General features: G+C 34.5%; 2 protein-coding genes across 3 annotated transcripts; one reads left to right on the top strand and one right to left on the bottom strand.

The window, feature by feature from the left end:
- Positions 1-7,664: 7,664 nt before the first annotated feature.
- On the top strand, positions 7,665-9,613 carry LOC140824739 (pectinesterase-like). The gene is made up of 2 exons (XM_073186285.1): positions 7,665-8,603; positions 8,791-9,613. The coding sequence occupies exons 1-2, from the start codon at positions 7,718-7,720 to the stop codon at positions 9,465-9,467; spliced, it is 1,563 nt and encodes a 520-aa protein (XP_073042386.1). The 5' UTR covers positions 7,665-7,717; the 3' UTR covers positions 9,468-9,613.
- Positions 9,614-13,063: 3,450 nt separating this feature from the next.
- LOC140823348 (transcription factor SRM1-like) lies at positions 13,064-20,268 on the bottom strand. 2 transcript variants are annotated; one of them, XM_073184637.1, is made up of 3 exons: positions 19,544-20,268; positions 18,798-19,440; positions 13,064-13,996 (listed from the first exon to the last, which is right to left on the bottom strand). In XM_073184637.1, the coding sequence occupies exons 2-3, from the start codon at positions 19,178-19,180 to the stop codon at positions 13,540-13,542; spliced, it is 840 nt and encodes a 279-aa protein (XP_073040738.1). In that variant the 5' UTR covers positions 19,181-19,440; positions 19,544-20,268; the 3' UTR covers positions 13,064-13,539. The 2 variants fall into 2 exon arrangements, with proteins under 2 accessions (XP_073040738.1, XP_073040737.1); XM_073184636.1 differs by having other exon boundaries at positions 18,798-20,268.
- Between the last annotated feature and the right edge of the window lie 6,619 nt (positions 20,269-26,887).

The following is a 26,887-nucleotide window of genomic DNA, read 5'->3' as shown; positions in this document are numbered from 1 at the left end:
ACAGATAATGGCGCCATATTTTCAATGCAAATACCACTGCTGCCAGTTCTAAATCATGTGTGGGATAGTTCTTTTCATATTCTTTCAATTGCCTAGAAGCATAAGCAATCACCTTCCCGTGTTGCATCAAGACTGCTCCTAAACCTTGTTTCGAAGCATCACTGTACACTACAAAATCTCCTGATCCTTGTGGAATAGCAAGGACCGGTGCTGATGTCAATTTTGCCTTTAACTCTTGAAAACTGCGATCACATGCTTCGTCCCATACAAATCTCACATTCTTTCGAGTTAAAGCAGTCAAAGGCAATGCTATCTTAGAAAATCCCGCTATAAACCGACGGTAATAACCAGCTAGCCCAAGAAAACTGCGTACCTCGGTAACAGTGGTAGGTCGTAGCCAGTTATTAACAGCTTCAATCTTACTTGGATCCACTGATATGCCTTCTTTTGAAATGATATGACCCAAGAATGCTACTTGTTCAATCCAAAATTCACATTTCTTCCATTTGGCATATAAATGTTTATCCTTCAAAGTCTGCAAAACTAATTGCAAATGTTCTCGATGCTCCTCTACAGTTCGTGAGTAGATTAAAATATCATCTATAAACACAATCACGAACTTGTCTAGGAATGGCTTGAAAATTCTATTCATTAAATCCATAAAAGCTGCTGGTGCATTTGTTAGTCCAAATGGCATTACAATAAATTCATAATGCCCGTACCTGGTTCGGAAGGCAGTTTTTGAGATATCATCTGATTTAACTTTTAATTGATGATAGCCTGATCGTAAATCAATCTTCGAAAAGATAGCAGCTCCTTGTAATTGATCAAACAAATCATCAATTCTGGGGAGTGGATATTTGTTTTTAATCGTCACTTTGTTCAACTCCCGATAATCAATACACAAACGAAGAGTACCGTCTTTCTTTTTCACAAACAAAACAGGTGCACCCCATGGTGAAAAACTCGGTCTAATAAACCCTTTATCAAGCAACTCCTGTAACTGTTCTTTCAATTCTTTCATTTCTGTAGGAGCTAATCGATAAGGAGCTTTGGAGATCAGATGAGTTCTTGTCACAACATCAATTACAAATTCGATCTCTCTATCTGGGGGTAAGCCTGTTACATCATCAGGAAATACTTCTGGAAATTCACAAACGACATCTGTATCTTTTAGTTCACGAACCGGTGGATCAATAACTAAAAAAGATGCTAAATATCCTTGACACCCTTTCTGCAATAATTTACAAGCCTTCATACAAGAGATTATCCGAAGAGGTAAGGATATACCTGCACTTGCTACTGTGAATGGTTCAGCTCCTACTGGTGCAAACTTGATCATCTTCAGGCCACAGTCAATATTAACTCTGTACTTCGAGAGCCAATCCATTCCCAATATCACATCAAAATCATTCATTTTCAAAATAATCAATTCAGCATACATCTGATGGCCTTGGACATATATTGGACATCCTCGCACAATCTGATCTGTCTGTAATTCTTGCCCGGAAGGTAAGGCTATGGCGAGTTGTGTCTCTAGTGTACTTGCTGTAATGCCCAGTCTCTTTACAAACGATTCCGAAATAAAAGAATGCGTGGCTCCTGAATCTAGTAAAACAATAGCAGTAATACCAGAAATCAAGAACATACCGGTGATCATCGATGTATCAGCATCCACTTCTTCTTTGGTCATGGAGAAAAGGCGTCCCTGTACTTTCTCAAAACTTCCTGGACAATTCTTGGCGAGATGTCCTGGCTTCTTGCAACGATAACAGACATTAGAACCCTGCATACACTCCCCGCCATGGAGTTTGCCACATTTAGGACAAGGTGGCCTGTCCTGTTCTTTACGTGGAGGGGGACCCTTGCCACGGGGTTCCTCTGGTCTAGTACCCCTGCTATCAGTCTTTTTGCCTTATCCTGTTCCTTGGCTCTTCTGAAAGTACTGTTGCCTTCGCTGTTGCCTGTCTCTGTCAATGTCTTGCTCATCCTGTTCAGCCATAAGTGCTCTTTCCACTATCTCCCCATACGTAGCAACTTTCGACATTCGTACATCTCTTTTAATTTCAGAGCGAAGTCCCCGCATGAAATGTTCGCCCTTACTAGTGTCATCTTGTGCAATATATGGTACGTATTGGACTCCAGCTTCGAATTGTTGTATATATTCAGTCATTGACATGGAACCTTGCTTCAAATTCAGAAAATCACTGGCTTTCTTGGCTCGTACGTCTTTACTGAAATATTTGTTGTAAAACACAGTTTTGAAAGTTTCCCATGTCAATGGTCCAACCGGTAATGCGACCCTTGCACTCTCCCACCAAATTCTTGCATGTTTTGTTAATAAAAAGACGGCACAAGTCACTTTGTCAACATCTTCCATATGAAGGTAGGAGAAGATGGACTCCAATGACTTAATCCACTCTTCTGCTACTGCTGGATCGGTGCTACCCATGAATTCCAGAGGATTCAAACGTCGAAACCGATCATATACGTCTGTCTGAACAGGCACATGTCTGTGTACTATGGCTTGAGCTTGTGCCTGTTCATGAGTAGTCCGTTGCATCTCCAGTAGCTGCTGGATTTGCTCACCATGGACTTTGGTTTGTTGTTGGAGTAATTGAGCGAAGTCATCTACAGGTCGTGGCGCACCGCCCTCACCTTCGACTGCTGGGGCCTTGCCCTTAGATGACTCTCCCTCATGTACTTTACGTTTCGGTGGCATCGTTGCTTATCTTAACCTACATGTAGGTCACGTAGAAACACCTAACTTAGCATAAACTATGGAATACAAAGATACTTACTTGCCAAGTTCTCCATATGGATGAAGTGCAGTGTCTTCCCTGTCAAAGAACCGTGGGCTCTGATACCATAAAAATGTCAAACCCTTACTCTATACTTAGCATAATTACTATAATCAAAATATGATTTGAATGATATAACTATATTATGAATCAAATCAACAAAGGGCATCACTTTGACGGTTTGTAAAAATTTTGGCATGATGTCCCTATATTTTGTATAAGTCCAAACCAAGCAACAACATTCATATATACATAGACAAAAACTCAACTCAAGCAACAACATCAACCCATATATATATAATCGTATTCTTACACACAAACATATTCTGTACCATCATACCCCTAGACCTAAACATTGTAAAACTTGTTTCAAACCCTGACATTCAATTCATTATAATACATATGCGGAAGCTATACAATAAGAAGCCCGGTTCTTGTCGAGGTGAGGCACGTCACTAGCATCCATTGGCGAACCGGCATCCTACGCATCTTCACTACCTGATCCTGTAATACATGAGCTACGTGAGTTTATAAACTCAATAAGTTGGCATTTGTACGTATCAATATGCATCGAAGGAACATACATATCAAGTCGTGATCAACAATGAATCTTAAAAACATGTCATACCGTAGCATATATTCAATGTTCATTTTTTTACTTGAGCCTCATTAGTTGACCTGTACTACTGTGCTTGCTTTATTATATAGCTACTACTGTGTTGGACGTCAGGGAGCAACCTTTGGCAACCCCACGCCCCATGAACATATATTGGCCAATAGCTTTGGTGGACTTAAAACCACTCATGATGTCAACAAGCTCTATATCATGTAAAATCAATCATTTTCTTTTCATGTTCATGTTCTTGTTCATGACATAGCACCCATCATCAATATTCATGAGTTCCTTACATATTTAATGCATAACAATGGAATATGGTGCTATGTTTTCATCAATAAACATACTAACAATGTACATATATCAATAGACAATGAGAAGCATTTGAAATTCATAATATTACTCATGTATTACTTCAAGAACATGCCAACTTACAGTCCAAGCTTAACAACACTGGTTTGAGATGGTGAATCTTGTTCCTATACTGTCAAATACATCAATAAACCCATCACTATGTATATACTAGGTGAAAATCACTCCTCTACATGTAGAACAACTAAAAGAGAAGAAAACTTACACCTATATGATGCTCTTGTGATGGAGAACTAAGTTCTCACTTCAAAACAATGAAGGAAATGAAGAAAGAGAGCTTTGGAGGAAGATTCTAAGTTTTTCTTTCGTGCCTTGCTGTGAAGGAAATGGGAAAGAACTGATACAATGGCTCAGAAATTCGAAACTTATCTTCATATATATTAGGCGGCGCTCGGGCGGTAGTTTTCTACCGCTCGAGCGCGGAATGTTCTGTCCAAGAGGTAAAATTTTCGTGCACTGGCGCTCGGGCGGTCATATTCTAGCGCTCGGGCGCCATATATTCTGTAAAATTGGTGAGCTTGTAAAGTACCGGCGCTCGGGCGGTAAAATCTTACCGCTCGGGCGCCACCTGTTCTGCCTCTGCGCACTACTTCATCAAAGATCGCTCCAGAAACGTCTCTTTCGTTCATAATCTGGAAAAGTGGTAAACTAGGAAGTTGTAGCTCTATGTCTTGGCTTGAATCTCCCACCGGTTTCAGGTCATTTGGAGGTCTGAGTAAAAAGTTATGCCCATTCTCCTAACATGTGTCATTGTAGGAGTGACGATACACACAACTCACTTCGGGGCGCTTTTGGCTTATCTTCCACAATAATTTGGACAAAACCCAAAACGTGAAAGTTGTAGCATTATATCTTAGCTTTCTAATGGTTAAGGCCTCACACAATTTGGATCAATATTCAAATCATTATACTAAAACCCGTACGAACTACCATATTTACATCTCATTTCCCACAACTTCCATTACACTATATTACCTACACATCTTACTCTAACTATTTAGACATATATTCATTCTCAATATACCATGGGCAATATAAAAGTCATGTTCAATCTCAATATTGATACTTCAATCATCACGTGGAATCTAACGAGTTAAATAACTACATAATAAACGACATAAACGCATTATTATCATTTGTACGAGTAACAGGGCATTACAGTAGGTCTCTGTGAGACAGTCACATGAATCTTTATATGTGAGACAGGTGATATTCAATAAAAATTAATAGTATTAACATAAAAAGTAATATTTTTTCATGAATAACCCAAATAAAATATCCGTATCACAAAATACGATATATGAAACTGTCTCGCATAGATTTTACAAATGAGCTAGCTTTGTTTTGCTTTTGTTCCAAGTAAGAATGCATACATAATGATATGACAAATCCCATGTACTTGATTGAAGTGACCACTAGTATTTTATATTCTTTCTTGATCTAATAATTTGAATTAAATATTTATATTATACAATATATTAGGACATCTACAATGGTGAGTTGTTATAATATCCATCAACTCAAAAAAAATTATATACGTCAATGAAAATGAATTTTTAACTCTGATCGATGTAAATTTAGGGGTCGGTCCCGTATACGTTACGATTTCAACTTATTTGGTCATAGACTTGCCTTTTGAAAGGTTGGTGCTTCGAAAAGTTTCGAGACGCGCAAGTTTTGTTATTTCATAATGTGTTTGATATAATTTTATTACTAACGAGTAAATATTTTAATGTGATTAGCCTTTACTTGCTTGGTGGTAAGAGATAATAAAGAATGAAATAATAAATTTAATTTAAATCACTCAATTATTTTTTACTCTTTAAATACTGAAATTAAACAAATAGGTGGAATATAATTATTGACACCACCGGGTAGGTTCAATGCTACATGTCAGGGCACTGCCCCACATGGTTTGAATGGACAAGATTTACACACATATGTGATTTAAAAAAATTAGTGGACCACATACATGTGTGGTTAAATTTGAGCCCTTGATTCTATCATAGGGCACTATATATATGAGTGAAATCAAGATTAAGTTAGCCGAACTTGAAATAATAATGGAATGATTCTTCCTTGTCTGATAAAATATTACACCAAGTCTCCATCTATAAAAATAAAATAAGATCCTACAAATTAACTCCATAAATCCAGGATACTAGCTAGAAAAGCTGCTACAAAACAACAAATGCCTGCCTATACGTACACATCAATGCATGAAGTTTATACTTGCCTTATTTCAATTCAAAAATAAAATGAAACATGACCAACTCATGAAATGGTTTGTTAAACAACAGAAAACCATTATTTCTGCACTTCCAGAATTAAATCATTCTATAAAGGCCACATTAATTGGGACAATTCCTTTTATTTCTTTACAAAAAGTCTCTAAACGCCGCATTGGAAAATATGACATGCACGACGATCGATATTACATATATGGCGATCTATGTTATGTTTTCGGCGGTTCATATATATTACGCTCACGGGACCAACATGAGATTTTTTATTAATTAAACTTCTTTTGAAACTAAATCATGAAATTAAATAACTTTTAGCACTAATTGTGTTCGAACACACACACACAAAAAAATGTGTGGCAAACTAGATGATTATATTAAACAGACTCACTTTCAAATTTACTGAAGTTGAAATCTACAATTCGTGCTATGCAAAAGTACTGGAGGCAATCTAGTTGTGTCGGAAAATGAAATAACAAGGGGAGAAGCTGACGGATATGGATATTATTTTATTTTAACACTTAGGGAATATTAGAAATGGGAAAAGTGTATTTCTGGTCCTATAACTTCATCATTTTGTGATTTTAGTCATATATGTTTTCAAATTTAGTTTTACTCTCGTATCTTCCAATTTTTATCATTTTTCATCGGGAATACTGATGTGACATTATACACGTCAACGTCATATCAACGTTGCATTCGTGTCATAACAGTATAACGTCGGAATAATGACTAAAATTGCAACAAAAAAAATAGCAGACTAAACTGAAATATGATAACATAAAAGAAATAGACAAACATACTGAACAAAAAAAAATAAGAGTTGACATAAAAATAAGAGTTGACATCATAAATATTCTATATTTAAAATTATCGTGATAAACATATAAAGTCATATCATGTTCTTGATGAGAGTCTTATTGATGTATATTGTAGTGTGTTTTGCCGCATGTCAAATCAAATAAATTTTTTAGTCCATTAAAATTTTCAGTTTTGGGTTGGTCTACTATGTGTTTAAAGTTTGGTTATTTTACAATAAATTTTCTTTTGCTTTTTTTAATCTTATTTTACTGGAGTGTTGATCATGTGATATCAGAAAATACTTACGTAACATCAAAAATTATTGTGGCATCGAAAATTGCTCACGTATCCAGCAATCAATGCAACATAACCAAATTTCAAGAAGTTAATGAATCAAAACCAAAAATTGGACAAAGTAGTATAAAAAAATATTTTTTCTTTGACAAATGCTGCTGATTCCTCTTTTATGAATGAGATTTGACCAAATTTATGATGATTCCATCAAAATCTAATGTATATAGTATGATTTAGAAACTGGAAAATTTTCATAAATATTACATGACCTCATCATGGATTTCCCATATTGTAACTACGTCAACCTTTTTATATATATCAGATTACATATCTTGTAAATTCAAATAACACCAACAAGACTTTATAGCATCTGACCAATGCATTACATTTTTACTACAATTTATTAACAGATGTAGATTTTGTACACACAGATTACACATAAAGTAGGTCACCATCTAAAATATTTTTGATAATTCACCATTATATAAATGTATATTACAGATGTTAGAATCCAAGAAACTAACTTTGAAGCATATATGGCCTCCCTCAATCCTCCTTTTTACATCTTGAAAGCTAGTATTTTGATTTTGATGATGATGGATTCAATATCAGATGCAATAGGGTACTCTCCGAATCCCATTTGGAGAACTTCTGTCAAAGAATTATGCAGCATGACGCCATACCCAAATGCATGTCGCGACAGCCTTGGTTCCTCGCATATTATTCGTTCGATGACTGAGTTGTATCCTTCTCCAGTTCTCTATAAGATTTCTGTGGAAATCTCCACAAATGAGGTCTCCAAAGCGTTGAAGGAATTTGTTCACGAAAATGGAACATTAGCAAAGAATGCTAGTATAGCATCCATATCGTCTTTGGGAACTTGTATCCAGCTTCTTTCTATAGCATTGGATAATCTTAACTCTTCCTTGCCTACAACCAATTCCGATGCTTCGATGAGTAAGGAAGCTCGGGATAATTTCAGAACATGGCTAAGTGCCTCATATGCGGACTTGCAGACATGCGTGGACGGCTTTGATGATGCATCCCACGACGTGAGACGCCAAGTCATGGGAAAATTGAACAACTCCACGATATCTGTTAGCAATAGCCTTGCTATAATATGTAAAATTGAAGAGCACTATGTAGTGCAACCGGGATCATCAAAAAAAGTAAGCATGAAGAAAAATCGGGCGGATGCAGCAGTCTTGAAGCAAATGAATCAGCTGGCAGATGTTATTGTGGCACAAGACGGCTCGGGAAATTTTACCTCGATAAATGCTGCCCTTAACGTCGTACCGTATAGAAGTTTAAACAGATTTGTGATTTATGTGAAAAAAGGAGTCTACAAGGAAATCGTGCATGTTGACATGGACAAATGGAATGTGATGATGTTCGGCGACGGAATGAACGATACCATAGTTATAGGAGACCTTAGCACTGCTTCTGGTAAAGGAACCTTTGATACAGCTACTTTTGGTGAGTGCGCATGCATGCATGCTACAAAATTTTCATAATCCTTAATGCTTAATTTGTGAGTAATCCATTTAGTGATCTCCTATCATATTTGTTTCCCTTGAGACTTTTAAATACTTCATAACATGATATAAGTCAAATATGCAACATCCAACATCTAATTAAACTAGAATTCATGATTTACGTACAGCTGTTTTTGGGAAGGGTTTCATAGCTCGAGACATGGGATTTGTTAATGCTGCAAAGGGAAGGCATCGAGCTGTGGCCTTGCTATCAACATCAGATCAATCCGTTTTTTATCGCTGCCGGATAGAATCTCATCAAGACACATTGTATGCTCACTCTGCTAGACAATTCTATCGCGAATGCAACATATATGGAACGGTGGACTTTATATTCGGCGACTCGTCGGTTGTCATACAGAACAGCTCCATACTCCCATACAGGCCGATAGATGGAAACATGAACACAATAACGGCCCAAGGGAAATCGAACCCATATTCTAACACCGGCATTTCAATACAAAACTGTGTGGTTTCACCAGGACAGGATCTTACAGGAGTTCTGACATACTTGGGCCGGCCATGGAGAAATTATTCCACCACTATTTTCATGGAAAGCCAAATGGAAAGCTTGATCGATCCACAGGGATGGCTTCCTTGGGGTGGACTTGTTCCAGATACCATAAATTATGTTGAATTCGGTAACAAGGGACCTGGTGCGAATGTTGCAGACAGGGTTAAATGGAAAGGGGTGAGTGCTCAAAATAGTACTCGAGAAGAAGCCAGCATGTTCACGGTGAGGGCGCTTATCAATGGAGATCAATGGCTTCCTGCAACAGGCGTGCCTTTCCAAATAGACTTGTGAGTGAACTGGAGATGAAGCTAAATGAATGGAAAAAATAATGAGCGTCATTTTTGATCTAACAAAGACTAATAAAGCCTAACAAAGTGGCAAACTATTATAATTATTACTCCTATGTCTCGATCTATAAAGTCTATCCTTGCAAATTACATTTTTGGTATTTTTATTTGCAATTTTTCCATTTTAATCATTTTTTCATCGACATGTCTACAATGTCTAATGTCGCATCAACACTTTCTAGTGACACATCATATTTCCGATGTCCATAAGGGATGATAATATTTGCAAGCCTATTGTTAAGAATGGAACTTGGACCTAACTCAACCCCAAAAGCTAGTTCAAGGGGAGAGGATTGCCCAAGACCATATATACATGCAACTCCCAGGTATTAAATACCACCGATGTGGGACAACTAACATACTCCCCTCATGCCCAGGAATGAACATCTGGAGCGTGAAGTTTACAAATGACCCAATTATGGGCAGAACGAGTGTCCTAACTATGGGCAAACACACCCCTTTCACGTCCAAGAATGAACATCTGGATCGTGGAGTTTACAAATGACCCAATTATAGGCAGAACGGGTGGCCTAATTATAGGCAGTCCAACGCATAACGGTGGAACTCAGGCTCTGATATCATGTTAAGATTGGAACTTGGACATAACTCAACCCCAAAAGCTAGCTCAAGGAGGAAGGATTGCCCAAGACCATATATACAACTCACATGTATTAAATACCACCGATGTGGGACAGCTAACACACCCCTCTCACGCCCAGGAATAAACATCTGAAGCATGAAGTTTACAAATGACTCAATTATGGGCAGAACGGGTGTCCCAACTATGGACAAACACACCCCTTTCACGTCCAAAAATGATCTGGAGCGTGGGTTTTACAAATGACCCAATTATGGGTAGAAAATGTGGCCTAATTATAGGCCGTCCAACACATAACGGTGGAACCCGGGCTCTGACACCATGTTAAGAATGGAACTTGGACCTAACTCAACCCCAAAAGCTAGCTCAAGGGGAGAAGATTGCCCAAGATCATATATACAACTCCCAAGTATCAAATATCACTGATGTGAGACAACTAACACCTATTAACAACTTGGACCTTACACCTATTGAACTGCTAAACATTTATAGAAGAAAATAAAATATACTGATATACAGTTATCAACAAAAGAGAACCTCTGTAGAACCATTAGTTTAACCAGTGATCGGACCTTAACAGACACGCCGAACGACCTTGTGGTACCGGCATGTCTCCGTTGTCGGCCCTGATCATGATATAGTGAATGCTGGATTTCCCATATTGTAACTAATTCAGCCTTTAACAGATCACAAGTCTTCTAAATTCAATTACCATCAGCAAATTAAATACTTGAGGCATGCATTTATAACATCTTCCCGATACATAATATTTGGAGGACTAGTTGCATTTATTAAATTATAAGTAGATTTTATAAATACAGAATACATACTAAAGTAGTTCGCATTCAAATGTGGATTTATGATAACTCGCCATTATACATATACATATACATGCAATAGATATTAGAGTCCAATAAACCAAATTTGAAGCATATATATATAAGGCCTCACTCAATTGCCGTCCTACGTTATGGAGGGAAGTCTCTTGATTTTGATGCTGATGGTTACAATAGCATATGAGGTAGGGCCTCTGATCCCATTTGGAGTTCTTTTATTAAAGAATTATGTGGCATGATGACACCATACTCAAATACATGTTACCATAGCCTCGGTTCTAGGCATATATATTGTTGATCCGATAACTAAGTTGTATTCTTCACAATTCCTCTACAACATTTCTGTGGAAATCTCCATTGATGAAGTCTCTAAAGTGTTGAATGACTTTGTTTACTAAAATGGGACTAAAACAGACAATGCTAGTGTCACATTAATATCAGCATTGGAAACTTGTTAGCAGCTTCTTTCTCTAGCAGTGGATATATATTATCTTAACTCTTCGTTGCCCACAACCGATTTCGATGTTTTAATGAGTCAAGAAACTCGGGATAATTTCAAAACATGGATAAGTGCGGCGTATACAGACCTGCAGACCTGCATGGATGGCTTTGATAATGCACCCAGCAATGTGAGAAGACAAGTCGTGGAGAAAGTGAACTCCTCCGCCATATATAAATAATTCCGAAATCTTGACATAACATGTCATAACTTGAATAGTAAGTATATTCATATTTTGTAATCTATGTAAGAAAAAGTGACTCACATCAGAAAAAGAATAAACTTGTAGGAAATTATGACGACAGTGAGCCTCTATTTTTGACAAACGATACATGACCCGTCTCAACTTTAGAAATTGGGACACGCATGTGCCTCTTCTTTTGACTCTCGTTCACATAGCTTTTTGAAAGCTCTTCCAAAAATAGGATACAAAATCTTGGATCTCTATCTGATAGGATGTTTCGCTGGAACTTCATGCGGTCGCATAATATTATCCATGTACAAGGTAGCTAACTTGTCCAAGTTAGAGTTCTAGCGAACGGGTAGGAAGTTGGCAAATTTGTAAGCCTATCTACGATTATTCATATCTCATCATGACTTTGTCTAGATTTCGGTAAACCTACTACAAAATCCATAGAAATTATACTCACATTTCTATTCTGGGATTTTTAATGTTGTAGCACTCCTCCATGTCTTTGATGTTAATTGGCTTTAACCTACTTGCATACTTGACTCTTGGAAACATATTTTGCAATGTCTTTCTTAATTTCGTCCCACTGGATGCTTCCTATCAAGTCCCTAAACATATTTGTACTGTCAGGGTGGGCTAAAATTTTTTACTTATGTACTTCTGCATCTTGTCGAAGATTGTCGATGTTTAATACGCATAGTCATCCTTTCATCCACGTGATTCTGTTTTTGTCTACTTGAAAATATGATGTTTTTCCATATTTGGCTTGTTCTTTGAACTTTTCCAATGTTGTGTCTCGGGCCTCGACTTTGGTTCAACTTGACCATCTATCGGTGGCGTGGTTGCACTGAAGTGAAGTTAGAGTTATTTTGCTCATGCTTTTCCGACTCAAAGCATCACCTACCCAAGGCCCTTGTGTTTTTTGTATATATATAATAGATGAGTTTTTTTTTTTTTTATGTTCTTCACTATATTTAATAAATAATAAGTCTCTGGAAAAACGATCTCATGAATATATATCCTTTAAACGAGTAAACTCGTCCTATATTTGGAGTCAAAAATAAAATTTTCGATATAAAAATAATAGTACTTTTTCAAATATCGAATAAGATATGTCGTATCACAAATTGATCTATGAAACAAGTTTATATGATTTTTTGTGTTTAATAATTTTTATATTATCTCTATACATATTATAATTTTATATTTGATAAAAGAGGTGATAAAAGAGGTGACAGTCGAATTCAACATGGTGGTAATACCCACACGCAAACATAGCATTTGCAGGCCAAATACTTTTCTCGTGGGCGTTACAGATTTGCAAACCTACTATAAATAACCTTTTACATATTAAATTGCTCGATGCTCAGAAAAAGACATTAAAATATGTTACTGTATAGTGATCATAGAGCGAGGGTAGAATGCAGAAGGGTATTTTACATATTTCAATCTCGTACTTTACTTGAGCTTTAATAACTTCTCAAAATTCCTACAAAGTTGATACATCCAGGATACTAGAAAATCTGCCAAAATACCACATGACTGCCTGCCTTTACACATCCATGAAAGTTTATTCTTTACCTTATTTCAATTTAACAATGAAATCAAACATGGCCAACACATGAAATGGTGGTTTGCCGAATGAACGAAAACCATTGTGTTTGCACATATAGAAATCACTCTATAAGTGCCACATCAGAACTATCCCTATTGTTCATTCATGAAGCTTCAAGACCCAAATCGACCAGGTTCTTTCTTTACTACGCCTGGTCATATACACACTAGCTAATCTTTATTGATTCCCAGTTTCCCACAAAACCACCGACTGATCTATGTATATTAATAAATGTTGAATGATGTTATACGTGGAAGGTAGCATGATAAAAACTTCTGTCACCTGCTAACAGGTGGGTGGGGTATGGGGTAAGTCAGAGGACCTACCGGAGCACCCGGAACGACTCCATATGCTAGATGTGGTGGTGGAAGATTAACAGGAGTCCCAACCGCAGAAACCAGGGGTCCTCCGATCGGTTGTCCCATAGAAGGAGCATACATAGCAATGCCGGAGGATTGAGGAGGTTGTTTGTTCAATTTGCCTGACGAACCTCCCACAGTAGAACCATTGGCTTGACCGGTGATTGGACCTTGGGGCACAGACACGTCCCCATTGTTGACACTAGTGATGTCGTGAATGCTGGAACGCCTCCGGTCTTTGTTCATAGAGTTCAAACGAATAAAATACTTCTGGGCATGGCTGGCCACTTGAGTTGGTGTCCTCGTCACCACAAAATTTCGGGAAATGCTTCGCCAATCACCTTTTCCATATTTTTCCAAACCAAGAAGAAACAATCTGTTTTACCCACAAAGGAAAAAAAGAGCAGTTCAATGACAAGCAACGTGCAACTAGATAAGAGTAGAAGCAATATGAAAGTATAACATCAAGTAATAGACAACCACTTCAATTTGATTCTCTATTCTCAAATTATAAACGACCAACCCTCCCTTGCCCACTTGAGTTGAATTTGAAAGCCAAGAGAAGTGCTTCGGCAACATGGAAAAGTCCCAAATGATTTTATAAGACATAAACAGCAAGTAAAACAACACTCTGGGAGTGAGAACTCAAATCACTCTTCACTAATCTGCAGTCAGCTTTGACGGTTCATTTTTTCATTCCATCAATCATTATCTGGTAAGCATCTTTGAAGTTCCCTGGCGTTCATCGACAGGTTAGGATTCAAAACACCAAGTGGTTCAAACAGACCACTAAATGACTCGTATACAGTTAGCACATTAAAGATACACTGCACGTGAAGTCCCAAGAGAAAGGGAACACCAAGTTCATTCTGCCTATTTCTGCACATTCTGATGTTTGAACATTCTTGAAACGTAGTCTGGAGGTTTCTATGGAAGATGTCGGAGGTGCAAGAAATTTTATTCATAGGAAGAGCAAAAGAAGAGAAACAAAAGAAGGAACAACTAGGGTCAAAACCTAGACTTCATTAGACACAGGAGGATGGATATAAGCGGCAATAATAAACAACCCAGGTACATTTGTTGCATGAAGTTCCACTAACTTGCTACACCACCATACTAGAATTGAAACCATGGAAGAAACTGTTTTAACTCCTACAGAGACAATTTCGACAACAACTTTGACAAGGTTGTTTTGGGCTATCAATCATCAATTATCACTAAAGGAGTTCATCATACTCCTTTGAATGTGTATCCAATTAAATAAAAAGGATTAGGTTATTTAGGTAATTTAATTTTGCAGCAGAGTAATGTGTTGAGACAAGGAAGATATACACAAAAGGACAAAGAATTGAGTAATAAATAGCTTTAGGTTGATCACTCTTCAGCGCAATGCTCGAGACAAACTGGTGCTTTGAAAATTAAAAAAAAAATAATGCCCACGTCAATGATGTTTAAAAGTGGGACCTGGACCTGAATCCTACGAAATCAATAGCTCCATAACTCAGCCAATAGGTTGAACAGCTGAGACAAATCAGTGATATTGAAAAGTTTTCATCATTCGGTCCCCCATTTGACTTTTTTTTTGATAAGAAACATTAATTCATTAATTATGAAATTTAGGTTACATATAGTGGACCAGTGATCCACCGAAGAAAGAGTGAAAATTCGAACTACAACTTATCAATAAGCATAAGTAAAATCCCTAAGAAGATCTAATATTGATAAACTCTTGAAATCTTTGTGAATCTCAATCCAGCTCACTATGTTGAATCTGATTTTTTCCCAACAATCATCCGCACTATGTTCCACTTCTTGAAAGATTCTTCGATTCCTTTCTAGCCATATTCCCCAGCACATACCATGTATCACTACTCTCCAAAAAACTCTTGCTCTTTTTCCAACGCAATGTCCCAAATCTGTTTTGAACAAATCTGTGGTTGTGTTCGGTAAGACCCAAGCAAACTTCAATTCTGTCAAAGCCTTGGTCCACAATTCGTTGCTGAACGTACAGTGAAGCAGCAAATGATCTTGCGATTCCAACCCATTACGACACAACACACACCAGCCGGGAGAAAGAGCACAATTAGGCAATCTCTTTTGCATCTCCTCTGAAGTTGGTAGTTTTCCAAGAATAGCCGTCCAAGAAAAAATTTGGATCTTCGAAGGGATAGGAGTTTTCCAAATGATTTTGTGAAAAGCAAAATTATGATTGTGGAAGAATGAATGAAAAAAAGACCTGACCGTAAACTTTCGAGACGGATCCCCTTCCCAAACTCTAAAATCATCAACCCCTTCTACCATCCTAACATTTTCCAAATTTCCTAACAAGGATGACACCTGAACCGCCTCCTCCTCGCGGAGAAGGCGACGAAAATGCAAGTTCCAAGAATAAGCATTTGACATTATGTCGAAACTGTAGAAATGTGAGATAGTGAAGTTACTGACCAAAGAAATATTATATAAATTAGGGTATAAATCCCGAAAAGCGACATCCCCCCACCAGACATCCTCCCAGAACCTGATTTTATTTCCCCAAGAACAAAAATCTGTCCAGTCTGCAGCATATAGGTGTAGTCCTCAAGTTCGACCATGTAAACTTCGCATTCAATAATGTTGGATCGATCAACTCTAATTCCTGCACCAACATATCAAAGCAATCCATACTTGTTGTTTGAGTGTAGCTGTTTATCTTTTCGTTCAAAGATCGCACGACGTTGAAGTCTCCTCCCAAACACCATCTATTCCCACACAAGACTCTCAAGCCTGCCAGTTCGTCCCAAAAAAAATTCCTTAGTCGTGATTTACATGGGCCGTATACTGCTGTAAACCACCAACTTCCTAACTCATTCTCCTTTTCAATACAAACTGAAACTGTGAATTCCCCAATCAAATTCTCTTTAACATTAACCACTCTTGGATCCCACATCACTAGAATCCCACCCGATCTACCAATGGAAGGTAGATGAACCCACTCAATGAATCTTGATTTCCATACACTGGAAATGAAACTTCTTCCGACAATTTCCTTTTTTGTTTCTTGTAGAACTACCAAGTCTGGCTTTTCTTTTCGTAACATATCACAAATGAAACCCCTCCTCGTCGCCGACCCTCCCCCTCTTATATTCCAAGAAAGAATTTTCATCGAAAAAATTTCTCTCCCCCGTCATTTTTCCCAACCGTCTTCCATTCATCCCCCAACTCCACCATGCGTACACCCATCATCTCCAAACCCATAAAAGTGCAAGGAGTATGATAATGTTAAAAAATTTATAAATACTTAGCCCAAGTAATAATATCTCCAAGAGCATTTAATGTCGGCCAGCAAGAGGAATTAGAGACAAGTCGTTCAATCTCTAAAACTCAAGTATTCAGCTGGATTTGTTGTATTACAGTAAATTGTAAATTGCCTCTACCTTGAAAGATAATAAGAGATCAACAAATTGGCACCTTGTTCTGTCATACCACCTACTTAAAAAATTAAAGTCCAAACATTCCTCAGGTAATAGAACACGAAACCAAGGCTCAATCCAAGGAAAAGAAACATCAAAGGGAAAACCAGAAGAATAAGCAGACAAATAGTTGCATCTTTATTTCATATGTTAAACAAACCAAGCTAAAAATTCATTTCATCAGTTAAGCAATAAATTCAAATACAATCCTTAAAAACACTTATAGGTTTACAAGTAATAGTGCATTGTTTGATTTAGCATCATCAGGCACCTCAACTTTGATGCAGCGTATTTTCTTTCATAGGTTTCAAAGCTAGGCTTTTGCTAAGTTCTAGTAGTTATGTAAAGTCCATATCCCTTGCTACTTTTTCAAAAAAACTTATTTTCCAGGATCTCATAAACTCAGCTTACAAAACATAATTTGATGTCCTGCATAAATTAAAACGGACAAGCAAAATTCGTTGGAGATTATCCAAGCATGTGGCATCTACTTTTGAACTTAAATTGTCTATTGGATATAATGAGCGTATCTTCAAGTTAAAATATTTGTCTTGCATAGCTTTAGCATGCTTCAGATTGTCCAGCCAACTCATACATCATCCCTTCTATGTTTTCAATTTTTTATTAGACAACTATCTAGATACTTTTTGTCAGCAATTCAAGCAAGCAGCATTAAATACTACCAATAAAGAAGCTTCTCTGATGTAACTACTCATTCGCTACTTATTCACCTGCAAATCCTGCCAAATGTTAACTGAAAAAAGATTGACGAGGTACGAGTTTCGATCATTTTTCCCCATAAATGAATCTACCTTTCATGGTTTGGTAAAAATCCAAAGCTGCATTTTGTTGGAAATTCAAGGGAGATGTGAACATGAAGCTGGTAGTAATGTAGCTCCTATGTTCAAAATAGCCATGACACTTCTATTTGATCAAGCATCTGTAGGGCAAAGTTAGGTCCAGTGTTCATGAGCAAGTAATAAGTTTTATAGAACTGCAAGCAGAACATTTAGAACTAGTGACATTACAAATTGGCTCTAATGCAGGCTTGCTAATAGTGAATGAGCTGACTCGAGGCGCACTGATGGTTCAAAGCGAAAGTCATTCATAATGGTAAGGTTATGAGAGACAGCATAACAAAGCTTTATAGAAGACATCATTAAGTCTTTGACATAATTTCGAAGGACGACCTCTGAACAAGGAAAAACAGCAGGGCATATATAAGATGAAAAAAGGATGCGTATGTCCATCAATATAAATTAGAATTTCTCGTTCTTAATTAAAAACAAATACAAAAATAACTTTTTGATCCAACTTTAAGTTCGACATAAATTTTTGACTGAATCTTAGTACTATAAAGATCTGGAAAACCATAGAACTGATAAGACTTCAATTTTTTAGTCTAATAAAAAACAAAGAAATGCTAGAAAAAACTTTTGAGAGGTCAAGATTCGCATGGAAGGATATAATCCAGTTAACACCATCTTCCGAATTTAAGATCTACTAGGATTATTACAGAAACTCTACAAAAGATTGAAAGAAGTGCAGTTTTCACAAGTATTACTTGCTTAACTGTGATCTAACAATATCAAAATTCAAAAACCATCAAGGACCCACTAATCAGAAACTGCAGTCATCAGAATAATCAGAATAATATATTCAGCATATATTAAAATTGAATAGTAATTCCAGATTTAAAAAACAATATATAATTGAAAATTAGTTCACCTGTGTTCATCCTCTGTCCAAGCAATCCCCTTGCGTCGCTCCTGATCTGACCTTGAAGACTTACTTCCATGATTGGAGTCACTGTTCAGTAGCCCCAAGTTGCCACCTTTCTTACCAATTCCTTCATCATCGCCATGGCTGCTCGAACCATCCGAGGAAGAGTTATAACAAGGCACCTGTATGAAGCCAGACTCGATCCGATTAACATCGTCCACTAACAGTTCATAGTGATGTTTAACCTCTTCCAATGATTTTCCGGAGACATCAGCTGCAATTTTCTCCCATCTATCAGACAAATCCTCGGGGTACGTTGCTAATGCTCTTTCAAATTGAATATCATGCTCCCTTTTCCAAGAAGAGCTACTTGATTCACTTGCGGGCATCTAGACTTCTTGTTCAATATAATATCAAGAATTTTCTTCTTAGTACTTGAAAATCAAAGCATAAAAATATTCCTTTTGAATCTTGAGATTTGGGATCTATAAAGCAAGAGCTGTGTGGATGGATTAAGAATCAGTAAGCAAGGAGATTGTGAAAAATTCAATGGTGATTTAAATCATAATTCAAGAACTGAACCCTTGAGAACGGGTGGCCCTATAGTTGAAGAAAAAGGGCCAAATTCTGGTTGGAGCATGACAAATATCTGATAACCATAAAACCCAAGATGTAGAGGAATACAAACAAGTAAATACTGCAATAAAAGTTACCGAGAGAAATAGAATACATGGTTAAAAAAAAAAGATTACTTTCATTGGTGACGATGAATTCAACACGGCAGTAATTGTAGTTGTGTGAGAATTTAGATGCGATAGAGACCACCATTTACATCTAATATTTATGCCCCATTAAAAAAAGAGACGAAATGGATAAAAACAGGATTCAATTTGCTATCATTCACCCCTAGAAATTTCCAACGGCCAAAACCAGAACCCTCACTTTGAAAGCTCCAGTTTTCACAGCACAGGCCCACGAGAAAGATGAATTACACCCAACTTTTACAGTCAAATATTATCTCCTCATTTGTTATCTTCTGCAGAGTCCCCACACAGTTAAAACTACAAGCATACATCAATCTGAAGATAATTGAAACCACGAGGAGAGTACGATTTTCCTTTCAAGGAACTAAAAAGGTCTGTTTCTAATACAGTGAGTAAAATCATAAAGTGAAAACTTTCCACTACCGTACCAAGAAAATGAAGTGGGAAAAAGCAAAAACCACAATCAAATAAAACCATCATAAAGATTTAAGAAACGTGTAACAGTGAATAAACAAAAGGAGACGAAATCCACAGCTACCCATCTCGTGATTTTCCAAATCGCAATGGAGAAAATCCAAAGCCTACATTCTCCCGAAACTAATTTTCCAACACAGAGAAAGCGACCTCGAGAAAAATATGTACAAATCTTTAACGAATATGCTGACATGAAAGAACCACTACCATTAAAAATCCCTTCAACAGTTTACCAGCACAGTGAGCACACAACTAAAAAATTGTCTTTCAATGGGAAATGCACGACAATTAAGCAAGTTTTAAGACAATAGAACTTCCCAGAAAGGGAAACTTGCCTTGAACTTCCCCCAGTTCCAGCTCTCACATGTTTTTCCAGATCAAAAAATGTCATATTTTTCACATATTATATAAGTAAATAAATTTGACATATAACTCCCTCAAGTTTGGAGAACTTTGGAGATATATTGGTTTTTATATTTTTAACGATTTTTATGGAGTTTAAAAATTTAAAGGTATTCAAACTAGATTTTTATATACTCTATAAAAGTTTAATAGTATTCAGTGTAAACTTTTGTAAAATTTTAAAAAATCATGGGGTATTCAAACTTGACTTTTAAAAACTCTACAAAAGCACGTTGGTATTCAAAATGTCAATAGACTTTTAATGACTCCATGGACTTCTATTAGCTACAAGAATTATAGCATAAGGTACAACAAAAAAATGTCAAAAAAAGTCTTTGATTCAACCTAAAAAATTGGATGTATATTTAATTGACAAATCTATCAAACTCACATACTCAATATAAACACTAAAATTTTGATTCTTTTCTCATCTATTTATTTTTCCTTTTATTATATTTTTTGAAAATATATTTTTTTATTGCTAACAATAATTAAAATAAAAATTATTAACATCGTTCATTTTATTTTTAGAGTTCTAGTCATAAAATGTATAGTTATATTTATTAAAATTTTAAAAAAATTATTACACTGCATCATAAAAAAATTATAATATTTTATTGACCTATAAATTAAAAATAATAATCATTTTTAATTAGTAAATTTTAATTTTATACTAATTTCTATATAACATTCGATGTTTAATAAATTTTATAATTTTAATTAATTTATATCTTAATTTTGATTATAACTCAAAATTCTTACACATGATATTTTTCATTAACTTGAATGAGTGAGTATATATATATAAGATTAATTAATTATCTAAATGTGTGTGATTGATATATAATTTTATAAGTTTATCAACACAAATATATAAGAATAATTATAATAAATTAAGTATATTAAAATTTTATAAAGTTATCTTAATTACAAATATTTTAGCATATTTATTATTTATTTTCAAGTACAAATAATTGTCTTGTTTATTTTTTTATTTGATATATTGTTTGTATATTATATTACTATTTATATTTTTGTAGTTTTCAAAGATTATGTATATTATTCATTAATTAATGAACTCTACAAATATGGTTTGTTGGTAAATATTTTTTTGAGAATAGTTGATATCCAAATCGACATCAATTATTGGCTCTTTTTCGAGATGTACGTTATCATCTTCAAGAATTCACAGGTCAATGGCGTCACCCTGAAAATGCTAAAGAGTTGTTCAATCTTCGTCATGATTCTTTAAGGAATGCTAATGAGAGGATATTTGGTATATTTAAATCACGATTCAAAATATTCTAGACTGACTCGTTCATTTCCATATACAACCCAAGCAGCGCTTGTGTTGGATTACACAATTTTCTTCGAAAATGTGCATTTGATGAATTTCAAATTGAACCAAATAATGAAGCTCAATTGTCTTCATTGACACAAGTTTATGAAGATGATAACTTTGATTAGTTATTTGATACTCATGAACAATAACGAGCAAATATTAATGCATGAAGGGATATCATAGCCAATAGAATGTGGAGCGATGTTGATCAAATTGTCAATAATGATTATATTTTTTTTATAAAAGACTACTCATTATTCTGATTGTTCCTTCAATAAAATTTTATTATAAAATTGTTCATTATTATGCTAAATTGACATAAATAATTGAAATTTTGATTTCAATAAATTGGATAGTTCATTTATCGAATTTTCACATATTAAATTGATTTAAATTTTAAGTAAGTAAATTTTACATTCATAAATAAAAAATAATTTAAAATTGAAGAGATTATCTATGTCTAATAGTTATTTTTTAAAAAAAATAAATCACAATTATAAATTACAAATTTCACATAATTCTATAAAAAAGTTTACAAAAGTCTTCAAAACAAACTCTGATGATGTTGTATGATTTTATTGGTTAATTGAGTCGTAAAAAAATAGATCTTTGTGGGTAAGACCAATATTTGATGAAGATTGTATCAATAATAGAGAAATAATACAACTGATTTATACAGGTGATATAAAATAAAATCAATAATAAAACATGATATCCTCTGAACTCATGGTCCTATTGTCGAACCATTGTCACTCAAGTAAGTGTAAGCCTCTCGTGTTGGCTTTCACTTAATGTATATGATGATGATTTTACTCTATCACAAATTTTCAAAAAATAAAATTACGCATTTGTTATTTATAGTTTTTTGTCCAGCGATAAACACTAGATGATGACACGAAGATAAACTTTTTAATTTAAATTATTTCAATTTACAAGCCTCAAACTCAAAGCTTGAAATTGTCAACCACTTGAACTAGTATATAATAGTGGATTTAATTTATTTTGATTAACAATTACGAAGATATCAAACTCATGGAATGATATCTATTTAATTGAAAATACTATACTTTTTTGCTATTAAAATAACTTTATGCTATTAATTAAAAATAATAAGAAAAGAAGATCCTTATTTTGTAGTTTTCATGGGGAATTTGTTTTATCTTATATCAAAATATTCCTATCAACTTTAAGTTTGTAGTTCCCGTACATTTTTTAATTTATTTAAAATAATGCTCAATTTAATTTTTGTTACAGATTTTACTTATTTAAATATCTTCCCTTTATTTTGAACTTAGTTACTAAACTATCAAATATTAATTATATTTTGTAGCTTTTTTTATTATTAATGATTGAACTTATGGATCAAATAAAATAAATTAATGATATTATAACATTGTTTTAATATGCATACAAATTTAGAACAAGACTAAACAAGGTTTATATTAATAACACATATCGACTCATATTGTAGGACCGAGCGTTTGCCGCTTTACCAAAAGCTATAGCTAGTGGTAATGGTGCAACTCAAATCTTCAAACCGCACATCAGCTCAAGCACCACGGTTCAATCGTTCTACCAAGCAAGGACAATTATTGCACCCAACAATTTCCCTCTCAATAATTGCACTATTTGCAATCAATGAGAACCCGTGACCTTGGCCTTGATACCAATTGTATGACCAAGCGCTTGCCGCTTTTCCAAAAACTTTAGCTGGTGGCAATGGTGCAACTCAAATATTTTAAACCGCACATCAGCTCAAACACTACGGTTTGATCGCTCTACAAAGGAGAGACAATTATTACACTCAATCACATATCATATTTAGAGTCAAAAATAATATTATGTCGCTTTTGATATAAAAAAATAATATATTTTATAAGTCGGATTGGGTATGAGATCCCTCTAAAAAAGTTTATACGTGAGATAGTCTCATATAAGTTTTTACAAACTTTGAAATAACCTCCTAGACTATTATAATACATTAAGTATTTTTTTACATTGTAATTAATGATTGAAGTTATGATTTATTAAAAAATTAAATCATGGATCAAAGAGATTAATTAAATATAATTTATTATTTTAATATGTATATTTTTTAACAAAAAAAGTGGTAGAAAAGTGGGGGCGACATTGATGGCTCGTCTTGGAAGGATCAACAGCCCACTGAAAAGTAAGCAAGTATACACACTTTGGTCAGAGAGATGGCCAATCCTCCGAATAATAATGTGGTGCATGGACCAATACTACTTGCCAACCTTACTTCGACACGTCTAAATTGGGTAAAACGAATGGGATAAAATCTAATATGGTTCGATTTGGGTTTGACTCAAAATATTTATGAGTTATTTGAACTCTTACTCGAACATTAAAGTTCGAAAACGATGGTTTAAAAGCTCAAAATGTATATATAATATTATATTAATAAAATATTAAGATTTCAAGATTATCGATCAAAATAATTTTGGTTCGAATTCAGTTTGAACATGTTAGAGTTTGATAACTCGAAATATGAATAAAATATTTGTCAAGACAATTTGAAAAACTTGTGAAATTAATCGATTCAGTCTTAATCAAATCTATGCCTCTACAAGGAAATCTTTATTGGGTTCATTTTTATTTTTTTAAGAAGAAAAAAATCGGTTTGTCTTTTTATATTTTGTTCCCTTCATTATCACGATAGTCTTTTTAAGAATGTTTGAAAGAAAAGAATATGATGTGAATTGAATGAACATTTGTCTCATTTTTTATACTCGTGATTGATATGATTTTCTCAATGTTCATTCCAATCAGAATGATCACTTATATTCATAGAAATGGTAATCACATCCATTTTGACAAGGCCGATCCTAGCAATTTTTGGGCCCGAGTCTAACTTTTTTTAAGAATTCTCTCATCATGTGTTCATATTTTTTAGTTCCATAACAAATTTTTCGAATTAAATCAATATATTAAATTAATATAAAAAATAAACGAATAAAAAGATCAAACATGTCCAAAATGATAACTAAAAAATCACTTATAGAGCAGATTTATACATTTCGCCAAACAGATTGTAGACAACAGATGGAATTGTCGGATACTATAGCAATACTACTGTTCTAGTGCTAAAATTTTTGTGCTCGATGAAGCAAAACAATCTTATACGAGAAAATAAAAAACGAAAACCAACCTCCAAAAATAGTCAGATACGGTAAAGAATATAGCGGAAGATTCGTGATTATCTAGAAAGATCGAGAAACTTCATGGTTTAGATTAATGAATCTCGATTCTAGGAGCGTCTGTGCCGCTTGCTGGCGACAAGAAGCGGTAGCGAACGTTTTTTTTCAATAGGTTCTCTATAGTCAAATATTTCATACGAACTAGTAGTGTTTGGGCATAAGAATTGCGTGAGCTAAAAGATAGAGTCAAAAATATTTTTGTCCACTAATTAAACATTGAGTAGGCAGAGCAATTTTTTTCTTTTATGCGGGTTAAGAGTTAAGAAATACTAGTTACTCTGCACACGCGATGTGTGTGTACAGTCTTTTTTATCATTATCGATGGACTAAAGTGAAATTTGACAAATTATGGAGGGATTAAATTGATATTCGAATTGTTGAAATAAAAAAAATTAAAAAAAAAGTGTGTGTTGAATTATTTTTTTAAAAAAAAAACTAAAGTGTAATATTATTATCATATAAAAGCAAAGTTGGAAGAAAAAGTTGGTGTCCTTCCTAAGTGACTATCATGTCCTCAACTTTAATAAAATAAAATAGATAAATGAAATATTAAATTGAAATTAACAAAAAGAATAATTGTTATTTTTATAATAAAAATATGGAGATATCAACCTACCAAAAGTAGTTATTATAATATTCATATTTTTAATAATATAATTGTAAGAAATATTGAATATTTGACAGGAAGACGATGACTTTGTTATGAAAAAACCCAAAATAATATATTTATGTTAGAAAAACATATACTAATATATAATAAAATTTTCAAAAAATTATAGACCCCATAAAATAAATGGGCCTGAGTCAATGGACTCTTATGCCTCTACATAAGCACGGCCCTGCATTTTGAATAAGAATGAACATTCTACTATTCGTTTACTCTTAATTTTATATATTTATAATATATAATGAACAAATTTTAATAATAATAAACAAAAAATTTAGTATTTATTATTTTGAAATTAAATTAAGAAATTACATGACAATTAAAAATAATTTCATTATACTCATTTTTTGTATCAATAAATCAATTATTTGAATGAAATAAACATAACATTCAAATTCTATTTTTATTTCATTCCATTGATTTCATTCTTATTTTATTTCATTATAGTATAACAACCATGACCTCAGTCTTGTTTAAATCACATGTATTTGCCTAATGTTATTGTTATGAATAATCGTTTATCACTAAGTCAAAAGTTATAACTAAGATTCAATGTGCAACTTTATTTTTTTATACTTGTGGCAGCACATATTACACATATTTGGGTGTTAATTGGTCGGTTATTATACTCATGAGTCTGGGGAGTTGCGTGTATATCTGTTGGTGTTGCCTCATATCTTTTAACGATCAATTTTACTATTTCTCTACCGTCGGTCATGTTCCTCAACGAGGACAATATTACCCGTCAAGTCTGACGTCCCTATTTTACGACACACCTAGCCAACCATATCAAATAGCAGAACGTGATCAGTTTGATGTATGAGAACTTCACATGAGGTCATTCATTAGAATATTATTCTCATTTATATATGCTTAACCCAACATTTATATATATTGACCAATCATAAGATAATGTGTTAAAAATCATGGTTGGCTAGGATGAGAAATACCCGGCATGAAAGAATCTGCACACTTAAAACAAAGAACGTTAGTGGGGCGCCGAAAGGTTTTCCGGTGTGACCACTTTGACGCTTAAGTCAGACAAGTATTACGTGATGAAAATATGCAATGATAATGTATGTTTCTTTTGCATAAGAATAGCTGAACGCATTAATATCAAACAAACATATATTTATAAGAAAAAAGTCAATGATAACCTTGTTTTCAGTGTCCAATTACTATTTATGACGATATGGTTGTTCATGCCCTGATATTATCAAATCTAACAT

The sequence above is a fragment of the Primulina eburnea genome, chromosome 2, assembly GCF_022965805.1.
Source record: "Primulina eburnea isolate SZY01 chromosome 2, ASM2296580v1, whole genome shotgun sequence".
Classification (NCBI taxonomy): Eukaryota; Viridiplantae; Streptophyta; class Magnoliopsida; order Lamiales; family Gesneriaceae; genus Primulina; species Primulina eburnea.
This window is presented reverse-complemented; position numbering and strand designations above follow the sequence as displayed.

Bases quoted from the DNA above. Each gene is read 5' to 3' on its own strand.
- LOC140824739 (XM_073186285.1), top strand. From the start codon at position 7,718: ATGATGATGGATTCAATATCAGATGCAATAGGGTACTCTCCGAATCCC. The intron at 8,604-8,790 runs GTGAGTGCGCAT...ATTTACGTACAG, and splicing joins CTTTGATACAGCTACTTTTG to CTGTTTTTGGGAAGGGTTTC.
- LOC140823348 (XM_073184636.1), bottom strand. From the start codon at position 19,180: ATGCCCGCAAGTGAATCAAGTAGCTCTTCTTGGAAAAGGGAGCATGAT. The intron at 13,997-18,797 runs GTGAACTAATTT...TGGGTAAAACAG, and splicing joins TGGACAGAGGATGAACACAG to ATTGTTTCTTCTTGGTTTGG.